Source organism: Physcomitrium patens, chromosome 16, assembly GCF_059467195.1.
Source record: "Physcomitrium patens ecotype Gransden chromosome 16, ASM5946719v1, whole genome shotgun sequence".
Taxonomy (NCBI): Eukaryota; Viridiplantae; Streptophyta; class Bryopsida; order Funariales; family Funariaceae; genus Physcomitrium; species Physcomitrium patens.
Genome location: NC_143425.1, coordinates 12848104 through 12874841, shown reverse-complemented (window position 1 = coordinate 12874841; position 26738 = coordinate 12848104). Strand labels below are relative to the sequence as shown.

At 36.2% G+C, this 26738-nt stretch overlaps 3 protein-coding genes across 3 annotated transcripts; all 3 read right to left on the bottom strand.

Annotated features, from left to right (window-relative positions):
• Positions 1-4000: 4000 nt before the first annotated feature.
• LOC112293200 (very-long-chain enoyl-CoA reductase) lies at positions 4001-6059 on the bottom strand. The gene is made up of 4 exons (XM_024542368.3): positions 5673-6059; positions 5320-5359; positions 4448-5193; positions 4001-4184 (listed from the first exon to the last, which is right to left on the bottom strand). Exons 1-4 carry the CDS (start codon positions 5757-5759, stop codon positions 4116-4118), a joined length of 942 nt encoding a protein of 313 aa, XP_024398136.1. The 5' UTR covers positions 5760-6059; the 3' UTR covers positions 4001-4115.
• A 267-nt stretch (positions 6060-6326) lies between these two features.
• LOC112293201 (mitochondrial uncoupling protein 1) lies at positions 6327-9728 on the bottom strand. The gene is made up of 9 exons (XM_024542370.2): positions 9267-9728; positions 8469-8687; positions 8067-8145; positions 7722-7855; positions 7464-7562; positions 7203-7307; positions 6978-7058; positions 6740-6826; positions 6327-6608 (listed from the first exon to the last, which is right to left on the bottom strand). Exons 1-9 carry the CDS (start codon positions 9351-9353, stop codon positions 6576-6578), a joined length of 924 nt encoding a protein of 307 aa, XP_024398138.1. The 5' UTR covers positions 9354-9728; the 3' UTR covers positions 6327-6575.
• A 12852-nt stretch (positions 9729-22580) lies between these two features.
• LOC112293820 (preprotein translocase subunit SECY, chloroplastic) lies at positions 22581-26148 on the bottom strand. The gene is made up of 7 exons (XM_024543695.3): positions 25527-26148; positions 24664-25049; positions 24226-24525; positions 23997-24086; positions 23774-23897; positions 23293-23456; positions 22581-23051 (listed from the first exon to the last, which is right to left on the bottom strand). The coding sequence occupies exons 1-7, from the start codon at positions 25855-25857 to the stop codon at positions 22815-22817; spliced, it is 1632 nt and encodes a 543-aa protein (XP_024399463.1). The 5' UTR covers positions 25858-26148; the 3' UTR covers positions 22581-22814.
• Between the last annotated feature and the right edge of the window lie 590 nt (positions 26149-26738).

Below are 26738 nucleotides of genomic sequence, written 5' to 3'. Positions count from 1 at the left end.
CCTCAAATATGCTAAAATATCAAGAACATCCATATATTCTTGATAATAGCAAATCTATCCCATACTTTTGTGATAATAACAAATGTATCTTCAAATATAAATAAGGTATCATCAAACTTCTTTTTTTAGTCATCATCATAGCCCAAACCATGTACATTTTGTTGTACAAATTTTGGCCTTACTCAATTTTCATCTTTTCGACAATTGCAAATAATTTGCCTCCCTTTCTTCTCTCAATTTATAGAGCGCAAGGATGATATGACTTGTACACTTTAAACTTGTCAACATGCACAACTGATTCAACCACATCTTTGACACGCCTTCAGTAATGGATTGGCATTAAGAAAAATGTGCTAATCGAATCCTTTATACACTGCAAAACTCTCACAGCTCATAGCATGAATATAATATAAAAACATCTAAAGTGAGGAGTAATTATTTTTCTCTCAAAGGTGAAGAGAATAGTTTCATGGACGTTAAGATTAAAAGTTAACAAATTAATATAAGATTTGACTTGATACTAGCAACTTGTGATTGCGAGATCTAATTTTTTGTAACTTAGAGCTTTCACGATTTGGAGATGGAGATAATTAGAAAAGGTGTTGAATAAGTTGAGATTCCCTCTCATGACCTTACATTTAGCAAGTATGTATCATATATACAAAAGCATGAATTATACAAGATATAAATACTATATTAGAATCAATATCAAATCAAAGCTTACATCTTTTATTTATAGCTGCGCTTGAATTACATGAGAGGGTAAACCTTACATATTGAGGTTGTCAAGATTCTACAATGGATGCATGATCCATCAATTTTTTTCCTCCAACTTACTTCCATATAGAAGATGTCATCTAAATTGGCCATAACTTGCATAATCTAAAGGCCCTTCTTGAGCATCATATACTCCACCATGCAAAAGTAAGTTCCTACAACAACTTAGTCTTTTATTGGGATGTAATTCTATTTATATTGAAAAAAACTTGATAATGTAACAATTACTATTTTGTGCCTCTTGTAGACTATATGAAAAATTAACAAAAGAGTTTGTTTGTATATGAATGGAGATGAACTTTCAATATTTAAATGTGATAAGTAGTTGGCCATCACTCTATACAACAGATTGTCACATAAGATGGTTAGTAATGAAGGAATCATATGGAACTTGATGCAATGCTTGTGATTTTAATCCAAAAAGGCAAGCTAGATTCTGCTAATCCCTTCAAGATCCCCATGGCCTAGATTATTGGCAAATAAGCTGCTTTGTAAAGTAATAGAATTAAGTCATATATTTCAGCAAGGCATTACCACGTGCACTCTATTGTCATGTTGCCTTGAGCTACTGTAAAACCTATGAGATTACCCAAAAGCCAAAAATTAGATAAGGTTGAAATCTTTGTAGCGAAATGCATATAGTTTGGACCTTAAATGAAGATTAAAAAAAAAGATTGGTGGTACCTTATTACATTTGAGGATACATTTGCTATTTTTACAAAAGTAAGGATAAATTTGACATTATCAAGAATATAGAAATATTCTTGATATTTTAGCATATTTCAAGGATGTATATGATATTTTTCTTAGTTTGTTTGGTATTAACAACTATGCATTCGTGTCCAACATTCTCTTTGAAATTATAAATGTATTTGAGAGTTTGTTTCTTACATCACATTTTCACTTAATTTTTTGCAACATTTTTTTTTTAGTCAAATTATTGGGAAATAGGAAACACAAACAAACAATATGATTATCAAAGATATTCCATGCTTTTAACTACTCTCTTTCATTTACAATTCCTATCATTTTTTTCTTTTTATTTATTTTTTATTCAATCCAAATGACTTGAAATAATAAAATAAAATTTTATTTATTTAAAAAAATTGTAAAAATTATTATCATTTCAAAAAAAAACTTCTTAGTATTTTGATGTGAATTAACATCTTTTTTTCCAACATACACACACATATATATATATATATATATATATATATATATATACACACACACACACACACACATATATATATATATATAGATATTAAAATAAGTAGATAAATAAATAAATAAATAAGATATTATTAATACTACTACAATCTCCCACTTATTCTATATATTCTTTTAGTAATTTTAATTCTAATCTTAAAAATTAATTATATTTCTATTATATATGTGGAATTACTAAAGCAACACCCCTTTGGATTCTCATGATTAATTTAGTCTATCTTCTATATTTCTTCCATATTTCCAACCTCAATATCCAATTCTCAATCCATCGTCTTCATTCTTTGTTTTTAATTTCCAATCCCTTTTCTTGTTTCTTGTTTCCAACACTTGTCTTTCATTTCTATTCTTATTTTATAAAAAATAATATACAAATTTTAAAATAATTCATGTTTTTTACTCAAGAAGTCAATCCTAAAATTTAAAGCTTTTAGCTATGGATTTTATACATAATTTCTATTTCAAAAGACTTGTATATATTAAATTTTAGTTGAAAAGGTTTAGATTCTATAGGTACACAAAATAGAATTAAGTAAGCCAATTTGTGTTTAAATTTTAAAAAAAAAGTCTTATCTTCTAAATATAATTAAAAGATTGCAATGCAATATCAACTATGTTTTAGTCACAAAATAATTTTATATATAAAAAAATCTTTTTTCAAGGTTATTGTTTCCATTTACAATAATAAAGAATAGAAATAAGAGATGGGTGTTGGGAATGGGGTTAGAAACAAGGGACTAGGGACATAGAACAAAGATGGAGGAAAGAGGGGATTAAAACCGGAGATGGGATGTAGACTAAATTATTCATAAGAACCCAATGAGATGTTGTGTTGATAATATAGAGATGTTGCTTTAAAATATATATTTTAAAAACATAAAAAATGATTGTGATAAAATTAAAAAATAATAATAAAACTTTGACTAAAATTTGAAAAAATATTTTCATGAAGTTGAGGTGGTAATAGCAAAAATTGTGATGACATTAGCAATATCCAATAAAAAACATAAATTACGATACAAAAGTAATACTTGATTTAATTAAGATGTAGTGTTAGTACTTGAAAGAATCAAGAATATCATATGTTGTTAATCTTGTTTATCTTTTAGGTGAATATCTTATTTGCTTTAAAAGTTATTTTTTGCTTTTTTTAAACTTCCAACATTATAAGAAATTGAGCATTAAAAATCAACTAGGAGTGTATGCTCCATGTAATTTCCATATATTAGATATACAGCAAACACAACAGATTTAATTATGCACTAACAACATAAAAAAGAATAAAAGAATAAAGCAACAATAACAACAAGTGTGTAGCTAAATTTTGATGAAACTCTACTTGATCCAACTCGGGTTAGAAGACTCATATTCCCACCAACATGCATTTGTACTACAACTCTCCATGGTCTACTTATCATTGTCCCCATACAATATATTTTTTGTATAAATGTTAGGTATAATTAAATCATAATCTGATGAGTTTTTTTTGCTTTTGTTTTGGTTTGTTTACTGACAGATTGCAGAGTATGTTGTGGATTAAATGGGTAGAAAAGCAACAGAGAGTGCAAAAAATGCATCATTCAATTACTAAACCGTTAAGGCCAAAGTCTCCAATCATTAAGGTTCTTAAGATGAAAACTGTTATTAAGGAAAATATATTTGCCTCCCTTAATTTGTAGTTTACAAGATATTCATAAAGGAATCTTTACACTTGTGAAAGAGGAAAAGAATTCACAATTTTGAAGTCTTTTCATTGGTTTAAATCAATGACGCTTCACATAGCTAGCTTTACATTTAGAAAAATTAACCCTTAAGCCCTGAGACATATCAAAGTGAGATTAATACTAAAGATACCAAATTATTGATGAAGTGTTAATAAGAAAAAAAGAAAAAAACAGGACATGAAGAAGAAGAAGCACAAGATGATGAAGCCTAGATTACGAACTGACACCTTCTCACGACCATTAATTGAATGTCACGATGCATTCACTACCACTGAAGCAAAAATATTTATTATATTGCGTATCAACCACCAAACTAGTGCTGCAGGGTACATCGAGTAAATCAGTGGGTCGGTTGATTTATGCTGCAATGGTATCAAAACAATGTCTTTAAACAAAAGGGGGTAAAATAACATATCTCTGTGGATACTTCCCACGCCCATCCTGGCCATCGAACATCTACAGAGACACACAAACAAACAGTAATGATATGAGCTACAGAGCCCAGTTTCAGAGGGGCAGAACCTCTGACTAACAATTCCACACCACAATTAAAGCCACTACTATTATGAAATATATAAGTGCTAGATCAGCAGCTCGTGAGAAAAAGCTGATTGATTGATCTAACTTCCTTAATGTTAAGATATGAAACATGTAGACAGAATTCAAGCAATTGACAGAAAAGGATGGTGGTTGATAGTTTTTTTTTTTTTATAAATTACCTTCACCAGCCGACTGTGCTTTTGGACAGCCCAGACAGTCATGATATACGTCCCTGAGGCTATGAAAAGGTAGCCCGCCAGGGTCTGCGTGGCCACATTGAATCCCAACCACTGCATGATTTCGGTGGTGTAATTTGCACATGTCACGGAGTTGAATAAGAAGCCGTGGGGGATATGGTGACTGTGCTTCCCCTCTGATTTCCTCAAGTTCCTCAGTATGATGTGACAATAGAAGTTGGAGAGCTGGCTCACAATGGAGATGACAATCCCCACGTACAATTGGGTTTCCCCCACAGGATTGTAGTTGGGGTGGTTGAGAGAGTAGCCAATAAATCCTGCAAATGCCCAGTAGTAAATGCAGTTGCGGTACACATTGGCAAGAGGGGAAGTGGCATGGCTGAAACGATGCACAAAAAGCGTTTCGAGTTCACGCTTGGCGTAATGGAAGCACCAGGCATAGAGGGCGTAGGTCTGGGCAGGGTAGACGAAGGTACGCTTAGGCAGACCAAAGTGAGTATACACTTGTGGGTAGAAGTAGAAGATGGGGTAAATGATTAATGGGCCAAAATATTCAAAGAGGAACAGCGATCTGTATGACACTTGGGGTCCCAGATCCTTGAATATCACTTGCGGGCGATCCGTGGTGACGTAGTCTTTCAGTTTCTTGCTGCTATCTATTGGTGCGGAGCGCCCCTGACCCTGGTGAGGCAGCGTGATTCTTTGTCTGTCTGGGTAGTATTTTTTATCTGCATCATCATGGGTGGGAAGCAATGTTATCGAGCATCACATTCTTCACAGTGTGTATAAGGATTTGTAATCTAAGAGGGAAGCATAAGGCAGCAGTAATTGTAGTTAAAAAAAAGAATACTCACTACGTCTCTGTATAGCTCCTTTTAAATCTGAAAAAGTTCCCTGCAGATTAGCAACACAATTCAATGTGAAGTTGAACGAAAAAACAGGGCATAAATAGTTACAGTGAGCGCAGAACTATCAAACACTGAAGATTAGATGACCACTTGAAGAGAATAACCCGATCTATCACGAGTAGAAAAGTTGTGGAAGTTTGTGACCTACGGTTCAACAGCGCCATTCAAGAAAAAGAAGAAAATAAAATTAAAATTAAAATAAAAACAAGCAGTAGTGGAAATGCACAACTTACAAATCAAAATCCAGTGCACCAGAAAGACAAGCAACGGGGTTCGGGCATTGCAAACCCCTCGCTTACCTCCTCAGGCACTTCAACGCCACCCTTGAAAATCTCCTTTCCATTACGGCCTAATACCTGAATCCGCAAAGACCTTTCGGTCCTCATGTTTGAAATTCACTTTCACAGACCACCAACAATGCGAAAATTGATTCTTACAGTACTAATGTGTCACCACTTTGGTCGTTCGCAACCTATCACTCAACAACAATGTCGATGGCCGCAGCATGCATTACGATGACAATGACAAGTTGTCATAAGAGAAAAAGGAAGAGAAGTTCTGCGATAAAATATGCCTGGCGAATATGACACATCTCAAATAGCAATCAGATTCCGTGGAATCAGCACAGTGCTTCAGACAATGTGACTAGTTCTCTTTCGTTCGCAAGAGGTGCAATTATGCTGCAAGTTACATTTCTGAAGCAAAAGAAGTAAAATCTCGGATTTGCAAGCTGCAGTTACAATGCATATAAATAACTTCCAATCAGAGGATAGCTGAAACGTGACTCCATGGAACATATCACATTGGCAGAATCAAATGTCATGTCTAGGTTTAGAGACATACTTTCATAAATACGTAAGTAAAAAATGAATAAGGGTTTTTGAGATACAAGCACACGAGGAGAAAGCAAAGATGATAAATGTAGGCGGACAACGAAGACAGCTAGAAAATGGTGACCTCAAAAAATTATTGGTTTTATTAATGACTTGGACGATTGCGAACAATTTTTTTAAATAAACCTCCACCAATACCATCTATAGGAATGTTGCCACAAAATTGGAGTAGCCGAGAATATTTGACTCTTCATTACCTCACTTTCCTTGCTGAACCCTAAAGACAGTCGAATGATGATACCACTAGAACGATCCTACGCCTAACCCTTTTTGGACAAAGAATCCAAGTTTCACAACAGAGACCCAGTTCTATTCGTCCTTCGGGAAGAAAGCCTTCTTGGTCTGCAAAACAGTCCAACTACTTAGTTAATTTCCTGAATATAAAGAAATAAAATCAAATTATGATTCAACTTTGTTGAAAGTATAGTCTGATACGCACACCGAAGAAACTAGGATATTCAGCGGGAACAAACCTGCTCCAAAGTCAAAAACATGATAACGTTCCAGGAACCAAGTCGACCAAAATTGGGCCAGAACCCCTTGTAAAAAGCTCCAGCACCCTGTACACCAAATTCACAACGTCACTCACAGCAGACAAAATAACTGGAATAGGCAATTGCAGCTGCTCAAAGAGAACCGAATATTTGTGGCAATCTAGGAACATCGAAGGGTCTGAAAACATCACAAAAAAAGGGAAGTGGAGGCACGGACGTCATTCTTAAACGTCTGGACGAAGCAGTCTATTGTGCCCTTGTAAGCACCCTGCCCTCCTCCCATCATTCTAGACTTCACCTGGACAATATTACATGATCAAACTTCAGTAATGCAACGGATTATAAGAAACTAACAAATTTTATCGAAGTAAGAGTCTGCAAGTCCCAAGTTTCTAGGCAATCCAGATACGAGGTCTACACAGATAGAAATGGAGACACTAACCACATCAACAGGAGAGCCAACGCAAACAGCAATAAAGCCAGCTCCCAATCCGGAGAGGATGTGCGTAACAACGTTGTCTGTAAAGCCAGGGAGCTTTAACAATGTCTGCAAAGCTCAACTTGTCATGTTAGTAAAACAAACGTCCTGCCCGATTGCGTAGTGCATTTCCTGAATTAACAATACAACACCAACTTTCCTAAATAAAAGAGCAGAAAATAAAACAATTTATCAACAAAAATCAGGATAAGGAACACGCCTAACCTGCTTGACTTGGTCATAACTGGCCAACTCCGCAGCATTGATGATAGCGTTACGAGCGACATTTGGACCAAGCCCAGTCCACAATTTTGTGAATCCTTCCTAAAACACAAGATCCTTTTAGTTAGCGTGGAAGCTGGAAAGGAAAACAAGACCATCTCAGAGTTCATTGAAAGTGACGTCAATCAAGAAAAGCTCTGTATCATGAGTGTAAATTAGAAAGCTCAGATTTATTAAAGCTATAGATCATGGGGCTCAGACCTGCTTGACAATGGTCGAGTAAGCATTCATGGCACCGCTGTAGCGGCGGGGAACACCAGGAGGGAGCTTGCCCTCGGATTGAAGACGCACTTTCACTAGATCTGTGGGACTCGCCACACAAATAGCCAATGCACCTGCAGTTCAGACCATAAAAAATCATGGTTATAATCTTCTCTGATATCAGACATAAGATGATAAAAAAAATATGAAAAAGTAGAGAGAAGAAACAGAAAGTGGAAATTTAGATTTGAATTATTTAACAAAATAAAAAGTGAAGAGGAGGAGGAAGAAGAGAAAATCAATATACACCATTGAGGAGGGCACTTCAGAGGAGCGTGGCCCAACCTGTAGTAAGACCAGCAGCAATCTTCTTAATCAGTGGAGCATCTCCTACGTGATCTTTTCCTATGTAAACGTTCTTAACCTGCTCCCCAGATTTTGCATTGGGTAATAACGTTAGCACATTGAAGGCAAACGTATAACTGAAGCTTCAAATCATAGTCTTATCGTAACGCCCACCAACACAGGCCTCATTCGTGATAGGTAACGCATGTCAACCTTCAACCTAAAAATTTCCAATAAAAGCGACTAGACGCCTCGAATTTTTAGGAACTTCGCGATCCTCACAACTTAGAACATTTTGCGAATTAGGCGATGACTACATGCGCGAGAACCAACTTGATGCTAGCAAATGATCTCTCAGGCAAAGACGTTATATACTGATAAGTGAAAAGAAGAGAAACTTACCGGTTCATAGAGACCAATTCGAAGACCCCCGAAGAGGCATTGCCGGTGAAGTCCTGGAACAATACCCTTCCAAAGGGAGGCTGCCCCTTCTTCCCTTGCTATGGTGGCCATGGTCCCGAACATTCCCCTGTACTTGGGTGCAGCATTGAGTTCACCTGCTAGCGCTTTCCCTTGCAGCTGCAACCTCACTTTGGCCGTATCTAGAGGGATTGTACAAGTCTGCCATGTCCAACGTCCTCGTTAGCTCCCACACCACTGAATACCAATCTACATAACGCCATACATTCACTGCTCATGACCGAACTTATTTTTGCAGTTTGGAGCTCAAATCGTTGCTTAGAAAATTGAAGAATACAATCTGAGCAGCCGAACACTTCCTCGCTCTAAACACCACATGGAAAGCGTTTAAAATCATGTATGAGTGCTCTCATGTGACCCAATTTCGCAAGAAAAAGAAAAGGAAAAAGAAAATTACAAGTACTTAAGAATATTTAATGAAAAAAGGAATGAAAGGAATGTGTAACCCAACAAGGAAATAATAACCATAGCAACTCAAAACTGACGATCTCCACAGAACAGAACAAATCCGACAAATTATAACCGCAATCGGCACCTCACCAATTTATTTACTGGTTTTGTTTTGTTTTGTTTTGTTTTTTTTAAAAATCTCATACGCTAACAATCCGTGGAAACTGACAATAAAATCCGACTCGTGTGCAACTTCACCCAACCCAACTAAGCTGCGAGGAATCGCAATAAACCAAAACCACCCAGAGGGAGAGAGAACAGTGCTAGCACCTCGGCCCAACAAGCGCTGAATGCAGACGCAGCGAAAGTGCCATAAAGTGGTATGGCCTTGGCCGGCTTGGCATCACCCCCGGTCATGTTGACAGAATGAGTGCTCCCGGGGTGTGGTACTAGAGGAGATGGACACAATAACAAGCCAGGGAAGAAGAGTGCATCCACCGAAACAGAAGAAATAGGCGCAGGCACTGCTCCTATACCCAGGATCCACCGCAGTGAGCAATCTCTGGGGGACCAAAGGAGCACGACGAAGCGGCCAGGTCGAGCGTTCTCACGGTGGGAAGAAGAAACAGGGACCACCGGCAGTTGTCGATTTCTGCTGCCTCGGCATTCTACGCGACCGAAAGAACCGATCGCTTGGTGTCGTTTGCGTGATTCTGAGAATCTCGTGATTCCGAGGACATTCTCTAGAACAGGGTCACCTTGGAATCGTCAAGAGGAAGTTGCACCTGACCGAATGGTTTCTTCGGAATAGTTTATTGTTCGTTTCTAGTATGCCCTTTTTATTTAGCAAAACTGAAGGGTTTTCAGGAGCAAATACTGCGAGGAACTGTGAGTCAGCACATCCTCGGCGAAGTAGTAGATTGGTTTGATTTCAGGCGGTCATTAGTGGTAAGCGCAAGAGCCTAAGTGGCATGCTCTTCATTGCAACATTCATGAGCAAAGCTTTCCTAATTAGCCAAGTGAATCAACCAAGAGCATGATAAGTATGCGAAAGCATCAACGTCCTCCAATGGCACAAACCATCCTCTAAACGAGGCTGATAGACTCGAAACAACGCCAGCACAGGCTTCATAATCAACTGATTCGAACACCCTGAATAGCTGTATAAGTACATGTATAACTATGTTCCCTATGTTGAGAACCTGGTGGGAACATAGGGGGTGATGTTCAATACCCCCTCTCACCCCATAAGTTCTAAACAACAGACTTAAGAACTACGTACTTCTATCTGAAAAGAAAGTTTTCAGCTTCATGTAGTGACACTAAACCTTTGTATCTTACACACTTGAAGTGTTTTACTAGAGGTTTGCATTCATTCCAAGAACATTAGATTCCTATTCTACATCCTATTTTGACTACATAGAATTTGAAACTCCTAAAACATGGTGAATGATGAAGGTAGGTTGAAGCTCTTATTGGAACAAAATAGTTGATGTTGGAGTTGGAAATAGATCAAACTTGAGGTTGAATGAACAAAGTGTCTATACTTGTGAGGAGGTGATCAATTAAAGTTTTGAGTAAGGCTAGGAATGCCTCAATAAGAATAAGCAAAGATTCCCTAATAGATTAATTGTTGCAAACAACATCAATCATAGCAGAGGGTAGTATAAGAGAAAAACGACAAGTATTTAACATTATATAAGAAGGCTTGTAATACACACAAGGTTGAGCTTGCTTCTAAACTTCTCAAACAAAGATCGATCAAGAAGCTTTGTAAAGATATTAGTCAATTGCTTAAGATTTGAAACATACTCAAGTACTAGTTTGTCATTTCAACCTTTTCACAAGTGAAGTGGTAGTGGACAACTATATAGTCAGTGTAGTGTCATATTACATGTGTTCTTATTTGAGAATGCACGGAGTACCTAGTTGTGGAAGGTAAGTAGAAATGCAACAACAATTGTATCAAGTCCAATAAAATCTTAAATAAACTTTAAATAAATCTTAATAATCCTAATCAAATTTTGACCAATTCAAAATAAATTTAAAAGAAGTTATAAAAGAAACACAATGAAGTCTTAAACTAATCTTAAAGAAAAATAATAAAAAATCTTAAAGAAATATAAAAATAAATCTTTAAAGAAATATCAATAATCTTAAAGAAATATTAGTAATAGAAACTTTTAAAAAAAATAATCTTAAATAAATATTAAAAATAAAAACCATAAATAAATCCTAACCAAATCCTAATTTAATCTTAACTCAAATCCTAATGAATCTTAACTAAATTCTTGGTCAAATCCTAATAAAAATCCTAATTGAACCTTAACCAAATCCTAAATCAAATCTTAATTGAAATCGTAATGAAATCCTAAATCTTAGACAAATCCTAAACCAAATTCTAAGCAAATCCTATGTCAAGGACAAGAACTCGATGAAAGCTAAAGAGTAAGTGAGACTTTTCTCAAAGAAATAGGACAAAATAGAAATATGTATATTAAGAAAGAAATTAGAATGGCTATTGCCAAAATACAAGAAAACTAGAGACCCTTGAAACTAGACTAGAAGCAAGAAAGGAGTTGACAAGAGTGAAGAGGGCTTCACTCTTGCCTCTATATATACTATCTAACTAGAAGCCACATGGCGATGTTCTATAAGACCTCCAATATATGTTGACTTTCTAGGCCACATGCCTTTGCTTACAAGGCAAGTTTTCTATGGATGGACCATGTAGTTAGCTTGTTCTTTAAGCTTCCAACATGTGTGGCACATGGCTAACTTGTTGACCAAGTTTCTAGCCTAAAAGTCAACTATAGACTCCTATAAAGTCAAAGCAGCGTCTATGAAGCTTCTAAGAAGCTTCTCTAGAAGATATTACACAATTAACCTACTTTTATCTACTTTTACATACTTTTATCTATTCATATAGGTAATTATATGTATGTCCGTGACATTACCCCCCCTTCTAGGGACGAGTTCCACGAGGAGCGGTGATTATATATTGAGAAAATCTAATATGCGGCGAATTGTATTTGCTACATACTCTGATCTTTGTTCTCTTCGAAGATAGTTGATGGGTCCTCTTAGCCATCGATAGTGTCCCATTCCAGGGCGAGAAGACCACCCTGTTATTTGATCATTGTTGAGGCCTTCATAACTTCCTTCAAATAATACATTTGAAACACCATCAGGAGTCGTTCCTATCTCCAATAATATCACCAAACATCGAGAATCTCTTCTAAGGTCGTGATACCAAATGCGTTGTATCTCACCATTTATTCGAGGAAGAACATGTCGTTCTTGAGGATCTTCATCTCGGTTGCGTCGTCTTGAAGGTTGTGACAATCGCAATGTCTCATCCGGTAAGTCAGCAAACGAAGGTTCTTGAGTTGAATCCGCTGGTTGTTGGCTCTCCATCTAATTAGCGTCACAAATGCAAAGAAGTTACAAACAAGGATAGGAAATTGAATGTTATCTTGCCTCAATCTTGTCTCTTTTATAAGAGAGGTTTTCATCTTGGTTTTGATGGATGTCGTTGATGAAAAACTTTGACTTTAGCTGATGCATTTGCTAGATTCCTGGATGGCTCCCATGTGCGCTCACTAATATCATATCCGCGCCAATGAACAAGATATTCCAGCTTATTTCGGCGCCGCCTTGAGTCTAATATCTCTTCCACCTCAAATTCTTCATTATTATCTACTTCTATAGGAGGCGGTGGCATTTGTCTTCTTCCTTGTATATCCACTGTCTTATATGGTTCAAGAAGAGACACGTGGAATACAAGATGGATCTTCATTGACTCTGGTAGATGTAACCGATATGCAACTGGGTTGATCTGTTCAGAAACAGAAAAGGGGCCAAGCCTACGATAGTCCAATTTGTCACAAGGTCGAGTGGTCTTGATATTGCGACGAAGTAGCCATACCTTATCACCCACGTTGAGTTGTGGTTGCTCTTTACGATATACATCTGCATTTATCTTTTGTCGTTCTTGAGCTTTCTTCAACTGCGCCTTCATTATTGCATGTAACTCTGACAACCGATTTGCCATATCTTCTGCTGCAGGATTATCAACTTTTGAAAAATCAAAAGTATCAAGTCGTGGATGATAGCCATAATTGGCAAAGAAAGGTGTTTGTTGCGTGGAAGAATGTACTGTATTATTATAAGCAAACTCTGCCAATGGCAGAAGGATTGTCCAATCATCTTGTTGGTAGTTGATGGTACACCTTAAATACTGTTCCAAGACTTGGTTTACACGCTCTGTTTGTCCATCAGTTTGAGGATAGAAAGCTGAAGATAGCTTTATGTCCACTTTTAAAATCTTGAAAAGAGTCCTCCAGAATCTCGACACAAATTGAGTTCCCCTATCCGATATGATATCTTTAGGTAATCCATGATAGCGATAGATATTATCAATGAAAAGCTTAGCTGTTTCTTCACCTGTGATAGATTTTGTACATGGCATAAAATGTGCCATCTTGGTGAAACGATCTACTATCACAAATATAGAATCATAAGATCTTGAGTTTGGAAGATCTGTGATGAAATCCATAGAAACAGAAGACCATGGTTGTTCTGGTATAGGTAATGGCTGAAGAAGTCCGTAAGGTCGATGTCGAGGAATTTTTGATCTTGAACAAATATCATATGATTGTACAAAGTCTTTGACTGACTTCCACATTTGTGGCCACCAAAAATCTCTTGATATGAGTTTCAGAGTCTTATTATATCCAAAGTGCCCTGCTGCTGGAAAGTCATGACGTGCTTGAAGAACACGCAAACGTGCTTTTCCTTTTGGAACATATAGGCGTCCTTCAAAATATAATAGATTATTCTTGAACTCGAACTTAGAAGAATCATGAGACTTGGAAGAATTATTCTCGATATCATGAACAAGAGGATCTGAGGACATACTGGACTGGATTTGCTTGAGAAAAGTTGAATCAACAGTCAGTGTTGATTTCACTGCTCGGAGATGAAATTGCTCCGGTTTCAAGAGGACCGTTCTTTGTTGCTCAAAAGCTGCATCTCCTTCTTTTGGTGCAAAATAAGAACGTCTAGACAGGGCATCGGACAAACCTTGTTGTTTTCCTGGCCGATAAGTGATAATGAAGTCGAATCTTGACAAAGACATACTCCAACGAGCTTGACGACGATTCAACACGCGTGCTGACATGAAATACTCGAGGTTCTTGTGATCTGTATACACAGTGACTGGACTAGAAGCACCTTCTAGATAATGACGCCATTCTTGAAAAGAATCCACGATTGCAAGAAGTTCTTTATCGTGGATCTCATAATTGATCTCAGCTGCTGAGAATTTTCTTGAATGAAAAGCTATCGGATGAAGTTTGTCATTTGTTCCCATTTGTGATAAAACTGCACCCAAGGCAAAATTCGATGCGTCTGTTTCCATAAAAAATACCTTGAAAAAGTCAACACGATATAAGACTGGTGCAGAGACAAACGATGTCTTCAAGGCTTCAAATGCTGCTTCCGCTTCTTGATTCCATTGGAATTTATCTTTACTAGTCAAGCGTGTAAGTGGAGCTGCAACTCGTGAGAAGTCTTTGATGAAGATCCGATAGTAATTGGCAAATCCCAAGAAACATTGGACATCTCTTACAGTTTTTGGAATCTTCCAATCCATGATTGTTTGGACTTTCTTAGAATCCATCATAAGACCATCATTTGAAATGATGTATCCTAAAAAGTCAACTTGAGTAGTGTGAAATACACACTTTTCTATCTTGGCGTAAAATCCTGCATCTCTAAGTTTTTGTAATACTTGAGGAACATGTATTTCATGTTCTTCAACATTCTTAGAATAAATCAGGATATCGTCTAGGTAGCAGACGACAAAATTGTCGAAGAATTTACGAAATACATCATTCATGAGATGTTGAAAAGCAGCTGGTGCATTCGTGAGTCCAAAAGGCATGACATTGTATTCAAAGTGTCCGTACCTGGTTCGAAACGCAGTCTTCCATTCATCTCCTTCTTTGATCCGTACTAGATTATATGCTCCTCTTAGATCTATTTTTGTATAGATCTTAGCTTGATTTAACTGGTCAAGGAGTCCTGATATCAAAGGTAATGGATACCTGTTCTTGATTGTGATCTTGTTGAGTCCTCGATAGTCAACACACATTCGTAAAGATCCATCTTTTTTCTTTACGAATAAAATTGGAGCTCCTGCTGGAGATTTTGAATGGCGTATGAAATTCTTCGCTAAATTCTCGTCAATATATGTCTTGAGTTCAGCCAACTCATCTTGCGATAAACTCTAAATTGGTCCAAATGGTGGCTGAGTTCCTTCCTTGAGATCGATTGAACAATCGTATGGGCGATGCTCAGGAAGAATATCTGCATTCTTTTTCTCAAAAACGTCTTGATAATCCTGATATTGACTTGGAATGCCACTTGAAGTCTTTACGCTTTCAGAAATAGGTGCAGCATAAATAGCAAAAGTTGATCCTTCTTTTGCTGCGTGTATAAATGCTTTTGCACCTATAAGTGCGGGTTTTACTATACTAGACTCATGGTTTTTTACTTGATTAATAGAACTGTTACTAATGCTCCGAGGAAAATCAAGTTTACGAGAAATCCAATCTATTCGAGGATTATACTTTTCTAACCATGATAAGCCTAAAATTACTGGATTAGAGGGAGATCTAATTATATTAAAAATTACGCAACTACTATGACCATTTATTACTACATCTACAGGAAGTGTTTCGTGAGTTACATCTCCAGAAGACAACGAACGACCATCTATGACTTCTACGTGTACAGGTTTAGTTTTTTGTATTAATGATATTCTATGACATCTAGCAAATTCTTCATCTAAAAAACAAGCTAAGGCTCCTGAATCTATCAAGGCAGAGGCTTTGTAATTATTAGGCCCTAAACGCACATCTATTATAAAACAAGGAGATGGTTCTGAGGAGTGGATAGGACCTTCATTAGAAGTTGTACAAGATTCCAGCCGCACGGTCCCTATTGTAACTGGACGTACTCGTTTTCCGACATACTGTCTTCTTTGACAGCCGTACTCCTCATTTTGTAGTTACGTCGCTTCTTTGGACAATGTTGAGCAGTGTGCTTAGGTTCTCCACAATATAAGCACAATCCTTCTTGTCGACGACGAGACTTTTCTTGCTCAGTAAGAGGTTTGAAACGTACCGCATCAATTTGCATATCCTCTACTTCTGAAGGTATGTGTTGAGGAGACGTCGGTGTTGCCATTGAATTGTAGTAACGTTGAGGCCTACTTGTGCGACTCTCGGATCGAAATTCAAAAAGTCGATTGTCGCACTTCACAGCAAAGTCAATTGCTTGACTCAATGTTTGAGGATCAGGTAAATTAAGCATCAATTTCTTTACCTCATATTGTAATCCGTAGAGAAATTGACTCACAAGTGCGGCATCATCCCACTTGATATCAGTTACAAGTTGTCAAAATTGCGAAGCATATAATGTTACTGATCGATTGCCTTGTCGCAAAATACAGATCTTGTTGGTTGCAACACGAATTGCATCATGTTCTCCAAACATGGATCGAAACTCCGCCAAAAAAGCCTCCAGATTATCCAATATTGGATTTTGTCGTTCAAGAAAAGATGAAAACCATGACAATGCTGAACCTGAAAGAAGTGTACTAATGAATCTAACTTGTGACCCTGGAGTTGGATAGCTTTGGGGTTGAAGTTCAATCACTAATTGGACCTGATTGATGAATCCTCGAAACATTCTGGGAGAAGGGACATGGATTGGTGCAGATGTTGAAGCAGCCCCAATCATCTCTATATCTTCACTTCCTACGATTCTTGTTGCTCCTTGTGGTGGTAAATTGAGTTGATGCATCGCAAGCATTAACTCCCTCAATTGTTCTTGCATCTGTGCCATTGCACTCTTCATTTCAACAAGCTCTGCCATAGTAGCACTTAGAAAAGAGAAGATGTCTAATAACGCTCAAAACAAATAGAAGAGAGGAATTGATAACAAAGAAAATACTAAGAACAATATCAGTTTAAAAGAGGGTAATCCGCAACTTCTAATGCGCTTATGTCTTATCAAGAAAAAGGGGTAATCCACTCTTAATCAAGAAAAGACAAAGCTCTCATATTGTAAGTGTACTCTTGTCAATCTGTCAAGGACAAGAACTCGATGAAAGCTAAAGAGTAAGTGAGACTTTTCTCAAAGAAATAGGACAAAATAGAAATATGTATATTAAGAAAGAAATTAGAATGGCTATTGCCAAAATACAAGAAAACTAGAGACCCTTGAAACTAGACTAGAAGCAAGAAAGAAGTTGACAAGAGTGAAGAGGGCTTCACTCTTGCCTCTATATATACTATCTAACTAGAAGCCACATGGCGATGTTCTATAAGACCTCCAATATATGTTGACTTTCTAGGCCACATGCCTTTGCTTACAAGGCAAGTTTTCTATGGATGGACCATGTAGTTAGCTTGTTCTTTAAGCTTCCAACATGTGTGGCACATGGCTAACTTGTTGACCAAGTTTCTAGCCTAAAAGTCAACTATAGACTCCTATAAAGTCAAAGCAGCGTCTATGAAGCTTCTAAGAAGCTTCTCTAGAAGATATTACACAATTAACCTACTTTTATCTACTTTTACATACTTTTATCTATTCATATAGGTAATTATATGTATGTCCGTGACATCCTAATCAAACTTTAAATCTTAAACAAACTCTTAACAAATCCTATAGTAGATTGAAACATCAATATTTAATGATATAATTGTTAATATTAGTTAAAATTTTGTTCACTTCTTAATAACTTAGATAGAAATAAGTATAAGAAAGATAAAATTGATTTCACTTACCAATTGAAAGAAATATAAGATAATCCAATCAAATGTTGGATGGCCTCCTATTTCAACATGAATGTTAAACTTCCAGTGCCAACATTTTCTTCTTGAAATATTGAATAAATCTCAAATTTCACTCAAATGTTGCAAATCAAGTCTAATATCTATATAATTTTTTTTTATTTTAATCCAATTGAAAAATTAATAAAGATCTTAAAAATACTCACTGACCTTCAAACTCTAATTTCTAAGACCTCAATCTAGAAGAACCCTCATATACTTCAATCTAATCATTTGATTAACTTCAAAATTTGAATAAAAATTTATAATTAATACATCAATATATTTTCCAAATTTTATTTGTACACATACTACAAAACTTAAAGAACTCTCAAATTTGTAAACATATTTTTATTTTTCAAACTTTATTCCCACCAAGAATATCACTAATTTTGAAAATTCTTCAAAATCTCAATATTGGTTCAAATGATATGAAACCAATACCTAAGAACCTTTCTTCAAGTTTTCTCTTAAATTCTACTCTCCAATTTATTAAAGAATCTCAAAGTCATTATATGGATGTAGTTTTGTGCCTTGGAGTCTGATTTTATCTCAAGTTGACAACATGTTCTTTCCCGATATCAATTTTAGGTAATGTTAAGTAAGTTTTATTTTAACCTATTTTTAACTCTCTTCTAAATATTTTTATATAAATTTCTTATTGCATTTATTTTGATTTGGTTTATTTATATCTCTATAAAGTAAATAGAAGTTTCTTCTATAAAAAGTAATATTAAGACTAAATCTTACATTACCTTTCTATTATTTATCTTTATTTTTCTACTACATCTGTATTTTTTTTTATTTTTTATATAGTCATGTTATCAAATGACAATAGAAATTTATTCTAAAATTGAATACCATGCAAATATAACTAATGTTATCTTAGTAAATATAGATCAATTATTTGATATAGAAGTAAAGGTCTTAGAATAGTATGGAAATACAATTTTGGAATTTTTGGCTTAAGGATAATATTTTGCTTCAAAAGATGACAATTCTATTATAGATTATTTTTTTAAATACTATGTAATAAAAAACCTCTCTAGTCAGAAAATAAAATCTATAGTTGACCTAAGATCATGTGAATTACTAATTCAATCAAAGTTAGCATATTTTTGTACCATGTTGCACTACTCTTTTATTGAAAAAAATACTAAAATCCTTAGTACTTCTTATATATCTTTGTGTTTGTTTTGCAATAAAAAGATGAGGTAATTGTGGTTTATGCATAAATCTCTTATATATGTTTGTAGAAAAATTGATGTTAAATCATATAATAGTGAGATGTAGTAGGAATTGTACTAGTCCTCAATAGAATATGAGGTCATGTTTTTTCTCCTTCATATTTGTGGTAAGTTTATTCTACTCATTTATTAGCATAATTATTGGTTGGTAGTGCTTCATATTGTATGTTTCAAGAATCTTCCTTAAATAATTCTTTTGGCTGGAAAAAAATATCTTTTTCTATGCAAATACATTTTGCCTTCAAATAGATTAGTATATCTTCTTTTGAAAGTTTAATCATAGAAAATATTGAATTTAATTTTATCTTAAAAGCTCTAATAGAAAAATTTGAGTTATCAACCATGACTAGGTTGTCCATACATAAGATCATAAGAATGATGTTTAGATCTTCTACCTTGTTGTAGAAATTGTGGTCACCGATACTTAGTTTAAATCCAATCTTTTTGAAAAAATTGTCTCTCTTTGTACCATGATTTAAGAACTTATTGTAAGCCAAAGAATGCCTTACTAAATCTATAAAATAAGTGATATTTTCTTAAAACTTGGAATCTTTTTTGTTGTGTGATGTATACTTCTTCTTTGCATGGGCCATGTAGAAAAGTAGTAATTATATCCATATGTGCAATAGTTTAGTTGTTTTGTAAAATAATGGATATAAGTGATTGTATTGTTTGATATGCTAATACAAGTGTAAAATTTTCTACATCCATCCCCTCTTATTATTCAAATTCTTATACAATAAGTCTAGATTTATGCTTTTGAACTTTACTTGGAGTTGGTTTTATTCTTGAGAATCCAATGAGTTGAGATTTTATTTTTACAAAGAAGAAGTTTTGTGACGTACCATATCTTGTTTTTGATTGTGGAATTGTATTCATCTTTAATTGATTTCTTCTATTTTAGATAGTGCCATGCTTCATCAAAGGTAGTAGATTTCAATTAGATTGTTGATGCTATTCATACATAGTAATCCTTGAATCATCTTAGAGGTTGAGTGGTATGACTTGCTCTTGTGGTTTTTTGTGTTGTCCAACTTAAATTGAGTTAGATCAATTGTTGCTATAATAATCTATTGGATTGTAATACAATTAGATTCTATTTCAAACTTTCTTATTTAGACTTGGTATATATTGTGGGATTCTAGTTTGTGGTCGTCGACGATATTGCATGATGGAATTTTATAAATTGTGGAATTAGGGAGGTAATAGATGGCATCTAATGGAGCGTGATTGAAGTACCAATATTATAGGTTTACTCTCCACTTGGCATGCCAATATTAAGCATATGTTTTCTAGTAATTGTAGAAGATTTTGGATTAGATAAAATAAGTGATAAATTTGATTTTGCTACATCATGTTTATGCTCTATTAAGAAATAAGGATATAAATCTAGGTTTGATGATAGATAATTACTATGATAAAATCAAGTTTTTTCAAAGATTACATCCTTTGAAACAACAATTTAGTTTGTTGATGGTATATAAATCATATAGGCCTTTGAATGATCATCATAGCCAATTAGACTTCCTATAATGGATCTAGATTCTTATTTTTTTTTCACATGAGGATCTATATGCACATGCAAGGAAATTTTGAAAATTTTGAGATGGGTTAGATTTGGACATTTACTAAAAAAATATTTTTTTAAGAGAGACTCATTAACTTTGATTGTTGTTTGATTTAGTGAGTAGACTATAGTTTTAGTTGCATCGAGCGACAATAAAATTGAAATGTGCTTTGATAGTAATATTGTTTTGATCCTTTCAAAGATTGTTCTATTTTGCTTTTCTATACCATTTTGGTAGAAAGTATGGTCTTATATTAGCTATCATAATATACCATGAATCTTATAGTATTTTAAAAATATAATAGAGAGAAATTTGTCACCCCTATTTATCTTCAAACTTTTCATACATTGACTTGTTTGTTTCTCTATAATTTTTTTGAATTTGTAAAATCCCTCAAAAACTTGATTTTTTCTATTTCAAAACATAAATCCACATTTTTCTACTATAGTCATCTACAAATATTATGAAATATTTATTTCTTGCAATTGAAGGGATTAGAAGAGATCCGCAAATATTTGAGTGGACCAAACCTAACAACTAAGTAAATCATGTTGTTGTTTTTGTTGGTATTAATTCTCTAGTCTATTATCCCATGAAACAATATTGACAAACTATAGATTTTGCTGCAAATTTTGGTATACCATAACAGCTATCCTTTAAGGCAATTTTAGTGAGGGTTGGAAATCCTATGTGCCTTAGGTGACAAAGCCATCAATACAAGAGGAAGTTTGGATATTGACTAGATGAGGTTTTTAAGTCTAGTTGATCTACTAAATTTCAAACTACTAAGGTAGGTAGTTTAAAATTATTACTATTATTAGATTGAGTATTTTGGAATCCCATGATGAATTGACTACCATTATAAGTGAATTTACACAATTATGACTTTTCATCCAAATATCCTATTTTTATTAACTTCAAGTATTGGATTCTTATGAGAATTGAATATTATTCTTTGCCAAAAATAATGATGTTGTTGCTAATTATAACAAACTATTCCATCAACATCATGGAATATAAAAAATATTTTAAAGTTTATTAATATTGCATGAGAGTGCATTCTAAAAATAAAATATTAAGTATATATTCTAAATTTTCTCAAGGATAGGTGATAGGGCTAGTTGAAATAATTTTTAAAGATGTGAGTTTGGGTTTTGAAGCAATCTCCTTGTGGTGATGGAATTGGAGCTGACACTAAGTAATCTTGAGCTAGATGTCCAATTTTGTGCCATCTGTGATACTCTATTTCCTCCATTCTCCTTTAAAAGTTGTATCAATCATCTTGCTAAGGGTCGTGAAATACTCCATAACAGTGTTAATATTGGATGGTATTTTTGATGTGGAATACAAGGGCTTCAAATAGACGAAACCAAGATGTGGAATACAAGGGTTGCATTTGTGTGATCGGAGTCTAAAATCTCACTATCGCAACGGTGAAGTGTTGCACAATCTTTCGTGCAAATTGAAGCCAGGCCCATCGACAGCAACATGGCAAATTTCGGCAGATGCGAAAAAAATGCGAGCGGGTTTCGGGTAGAAAGTAGTGCTGCTCATGTAGAACCTGAGGGTTGTTCAAAGGTTAAACACAAAGGGCTCCAGGATGGCTATGGACATGCAGCCACAAGGGAAACCAAACGGCAACCTCAAAACAGACCCAGTGACTCAAATGGTGTTGAACTCTTCACGACCAACTCGTACTGGAAGAAGATACATGAGTTTCCGAAGGCATGAGTGTCAGTTGCAATAGATTCTTACAGCAATCCATTCAAGCCCTAAATACAGGCTTGATAGCTACAGGCTTGCATTCTAACCAACAGACTTAACTTAGGATTAACAGAGTTTATAGACATGAAGAATCATCCTGCACTGAAGCAAGTTTGATTGTGAGGCATATATTGTTGCTGATACAATCTGAAAAAATGCAAATTTTAGTGTACAAAGCAAGAATCATCTTTATTCCGCATAGTTCTACACAACGGCATATCTAAAAGCTAAAAGCTCACACATACCCTTCAGTAACCTGTTCCACACTTAAGGATTGGTCCATTATCAGCTTTGCTGATGGAGAACTCAATCAATCTAGAAGAAATAACCTCAATAAGGCCTTCTTTAGTTCTGGACTCGGCTACAAAATGTAAACGGATGACGGACCCATTCCCACTACTTGGGTCCGTTCAGGTTATCCACATCGTAAAATTCAATCGTCTTGTACTTCTGCGACACAAGCTCGGCTTGGACTTTTCGGGCTGTATCAGTGGCAGAACCTACAAGAATGAGAACAGAGGTGCCTGCAAAGCCGCGGAAAGTGGTCAAATGTGTAACACCTTCAACAAGAAATGGAGCCAAGGCCATGATACCAAGGAAAGCTGATCCAAGCACAGATATGCGCCCCAACGTCTGCACAAGAACACCAAACACGTAAGCAATACCTGAGACATTACACCAGTTTGCAAGGTCGGGGTTCCCTTGAACTGGCGTGACTTCTAAAACTCTTGCGGCATCGTAGAATGCTTTAACGAGATCATTGTTTGAAACATTTCAAGGCCCATTTGTGTGTCTACGAAGTAGTATGACAGTTACACTCTGAAACACAAATCAAGTGCTAAAAATACAACTGCAAAGAAGAGGGTAAACATACAGTTTCAATGAAGGCAGCGGTCGCTTTTCCAGGCCGAACCGAGGGAATGGAGGCACCTTGACGCTTTAATTGTTCACTTACATCCTTAGGATCGAGTTGCAAGAATGTGTAAAAATAATTGAAAAATGCAATCAAAAGAACGTTCGCAGGTAGATACAAGGAGCCTGCAAAAAGCCCAGATAGCACTGTCAGTTGCATGTACATATAAACACACTGTCATATCCTGTGCAATGCTAAAGAAATGCCTTTTACTGCACAAGGACTCGGAGACAAAGCAATGAAAAAATGAAGATTGTCTCAATCATTGTACTGCATTAAAATGGGGAAGTGAAAAAGAACCACCAATCCAGTCCTTACTTGCTTATACGAGCTAACAAAATCAGTTTATCATTTGTTGCTCATTCTGGAGCGGATCATAATAATTCGAATGATCATTTCCTACAGAGCAAGAGGAGAAAAAATTGAGTACCAAACTACGTACCATTAGGATAAAACGCCACGGCCGCATCTTTCAAAAACGAAAGCCCAGTGAACCGTGCTGCAGAGGCAGGGAGGGCGAGCAACGAAGAGGAAAAGATAATCGGCATCACGCCAGAGCTGTTAACCTGCAACAATTAAACAATGCGTAAGTTCATTGAGGATCGATTGTGAGCCAGAGTTCAGCATTCTGAAGTTGTGATTGCAAGAGGTTAGGATAAATCTACCTTGAATGGAAGATATGCAGATTTTCCTAAACCCTTGCTGCTAGCTTTAAACCGTGAGGCGTAGTTAATGGGGATTTTCCTCTCCGCTTCCTGCAGCAACACCAATTTTGCTAGGAAATTAATATCAACACGTATGCTAGCAGCTCATTTATTTGTCAGTTTGTTTGTTTATTTGCAGAAAATCTAAAGGGAAGAAGATACAAAATCGTGTAAAAGAATGATCTCCTACCTGCACATACACGATGCCCAGCACAAGTAGAAGAAATGCTCCAATGCTGCCTGCCAATCCGGGATAGTTGCCATCGTTTATAGCTTGGGCTACAGTCTGACCAATTGACGAAGGCAGGTAAGAGACAATGTTGGTGAAAATGAGCAGCGATGTGCCGTTGCCAAGCTTCAAATCGGAGATTTTTTCCCCGATAGACATAGTTATCACCGCTCCTAGCGTAAGAGCTGCCACTGCTGATATCGCCCATTCAACGGAGAAGTCCATCACATAAGGTCGAATGTACGTAACTTGTCCTACTGCCTGTCACGCATAATGTTGAGTGTACACAAAATGGAGGATAAAATGTTTTAACGAAACATCAATCACGATTGATCCTGAGGAAGGTCTCGGTGTTCGAAAACTAAAGAAAATGCTAATTATAAGGAGCACAAGACACACCTGGATAACACCAAATCCTACTGAAGCCCACTTTGTCCACCGAAGCACCTTCTTGCGCCCAGCCTCTCCCTCCTTTTTCTGAAGATCCTGCAGTTTAGGGAACACGGTTCCCAGGAGCTGCACCACAATCTGGGCATTGATAAATGGTACAATGCCTAACGATGCCAGACCAAGTCGGCCAATACTGCCTCCAGAAAATGTGTTCAATGTTCCCAAAAGACTGTTGGTGTCTATGCTCCCTTGAAAGGCAGAGCGGTCCACTCCCCATAAAGGAATATAAGTCCCAATTCTTGATAAAATTAACCATCCCAATAGAATCAAAAACTTCTCGGGCAATTTTCCCTTAAAAAAATCGCCGAAATCCACACTTTTATCCTCCATGGCCGCTGCGGAAACAAATTGACGGGTTAGTCAATCTATTGGCTGGCCTAAGTAAGTTCTAAAGCGAAATTCTAGGGCATAAAGAAAGTGATTCGTGATAAACAATTTGCGAGTGCAAAAGTTCTTGTAACAACGTTTCAAAAAAGCCCTAATCCTTCTTCAATTAAAAATTACAACAAATGCCTTTCAAACCAACAATTGATGAACTATAGGCAATGCGAGAAGACTCACACTGTTGACATAAGAAGTAACAACAAGTAAGTAAATTCTTTCAAGGTATGTGAAGAAATGAAGAATTTCTTGTAACGTAGTGTCACTCTTCAAGAAAGAAAGAAAGAAAGAAAGAAGGAACAAAAAGTTAAATAAAATAAAAACCAATGGATTTCCAACGTCTGTTTATCCGGTCTACTTAAATTCCAATCCACGCTCGCAGCAGCGCACAAGAGAAAATGGAATCTGAAGCGTTGTGATTGAGAGCAAACCTGCTGCGCCTTTGGACGAACTGCCAGACCCCGACCTCGACATCATGAACGCAGATTGAATAGCATTCCAAGAAAATGATTGCGAATCATCTTCGAGGCCCAGAGGATCAAACCTCCAGTCACCTTCCGAGCTCCCCTCTCTGTCAACCGCGAGAGCTGCCCTGCAGCTGAATGCATGTCTGGCTCTCCACGGTCCCACCTGGAATTTGTTCCCACTATCCAAACTCCGCAACCGAGCGCCATGAAACGAACTACGCGCTACAGAGCTCCCGCAAATTACTCTGTTAGCCGCACTTGTGGAGACGAGCCCCATTACAGAAGCCATTGCCATACTCCCCCACACCTCAGTTACGCCTATCGACTTGAAACTATTTCCTCATGAGCAGGCGCTCCACCTTATCCCAACTTCTGAGATACACTTCCAAGAAGAAAAAAAAAAACACAAAAACACAAAAACAAAACAAAAACAAAAACAAAAATAAAATTCGGAAACCCGCGCGTATTCTCTTAGAAAAATTTGTGAAGTCTATGGCTCAAAGAAGAGCTAAACCGTAACTGATGGCTATCGAATAGAACACAGCCCTGCGGGCAAGCAATCCACCGCAGTAGAAGACCGATGGTGATTTGCAAGCACAGCCTTCGGAGACAGGGGAGGATGGAAAAAAGCTTGTGTGTGGATGGGGTGGGAGAACCACGGACGAGCCCTGACACCTGGTCCGGTTGTCTGAGGTCCGGGTATCTGGGTCCGGGTATCTGGGTCCAGGTATCCGTATCCGGATATCTTGACGTCCACGTGGAATCAGAATTCCTGCCCCATGTTTAATTAAGTTGTGGATGTCGGTGGTAATAAGATTACTTGTTATCGAAAAGAAGACCATCTTACACAACAAAAAACTACATTATTTGTTCCGATTCAGGAACATGATTTTTTAACGACTTTTCTATTTTAATTAACACTACTCAAAATTAACATTAAAAATTAGCTGCAGAATGATGTGTGTTTGTTTCTTTCTCTTTTTCATTCAAGTTTTGAGTAGAATCCATGATTTTTTTTTTATTATCTTTGAGTGTTATTTTTTTCATTTATTTTTTTTTGTATAAAGATCTTGATTTATATACAAAATTTAATAAGATTAATGTAACAAATCTAGATCTATATTTGGGTGTGTGAATATGTACATATGTGACTATATATTTGTTTCAGTAATGTTA

Excerpts from the sequence above, each read along its gene's own strand:
- LOC112293200 (XM_024542368.3), bottom strand. The coding sequence starts at position 5,759 with ATGAGGACCGAAAGGTCTTTGCGGATTCAGGTATTAGGCCGTAATGGA. Across the intron at positions 5,360-5,672 it reads GCGTTGAAGTGCCTGAGGAG|GGAACTTTTTCAGATTTAAA; the intron begins GTAAGCGAGGGG and ends GCTAATCTGCAG. Across the intron at positions 5,194-5,319 it reads AGGAGCTATACAGAGACGTA|ATAAAAAATACTACCCAGAC; the intron begins GTGAGTATTCTT and ends ATGATGATGCAG.
- LOC112293201 (XM_024542370.2), bottom strand. The coding sequence starts at position 9,353 with ATGACCGGGGGTGATGCCAAGCCGGCCAAGGCCATACCACTTTATGGC. Across the intron at positions 7,563-7,721 it reads ACTCGACCATTGTCAAGCAG|GAAGGATTCACAAAATTGTG; the intron begins GTCTGAGCCCCA and ends CTTGTGTTTTAG. Across the intron at positions 7,059-7,202 it reads TTGGCTCTCCTGTTGATGTG|GTGAAGTCTAGAATGATGGG; the intron begins GTTAGTGTCTCC and ends AATATTGTCCAG.
- LOC112293820 (XM_024543695.3), bottom strand. The coding sequence starts at position 25,857 with ATGGCAATGGCTTCTGTAATGGGGCTCGTCTCCACAAGTGCGGCTAAC. Across the intron at positions 24,526-24,663 it reads TAGGATTTGGTGTTATCCAG|GCAGTAGGACAAGTTACGTA; the intron begins GTGTGTCTTGTG and ends TATGCGTGACAG. Across the intron at positions 23,457-23,773 it reads CGTGGCGTTTTATCCTAATG|GCTCCTTGTATCTACCTGCG; the intron begins GTACGTAGTTTG and ends GGCTTTTTGCAG.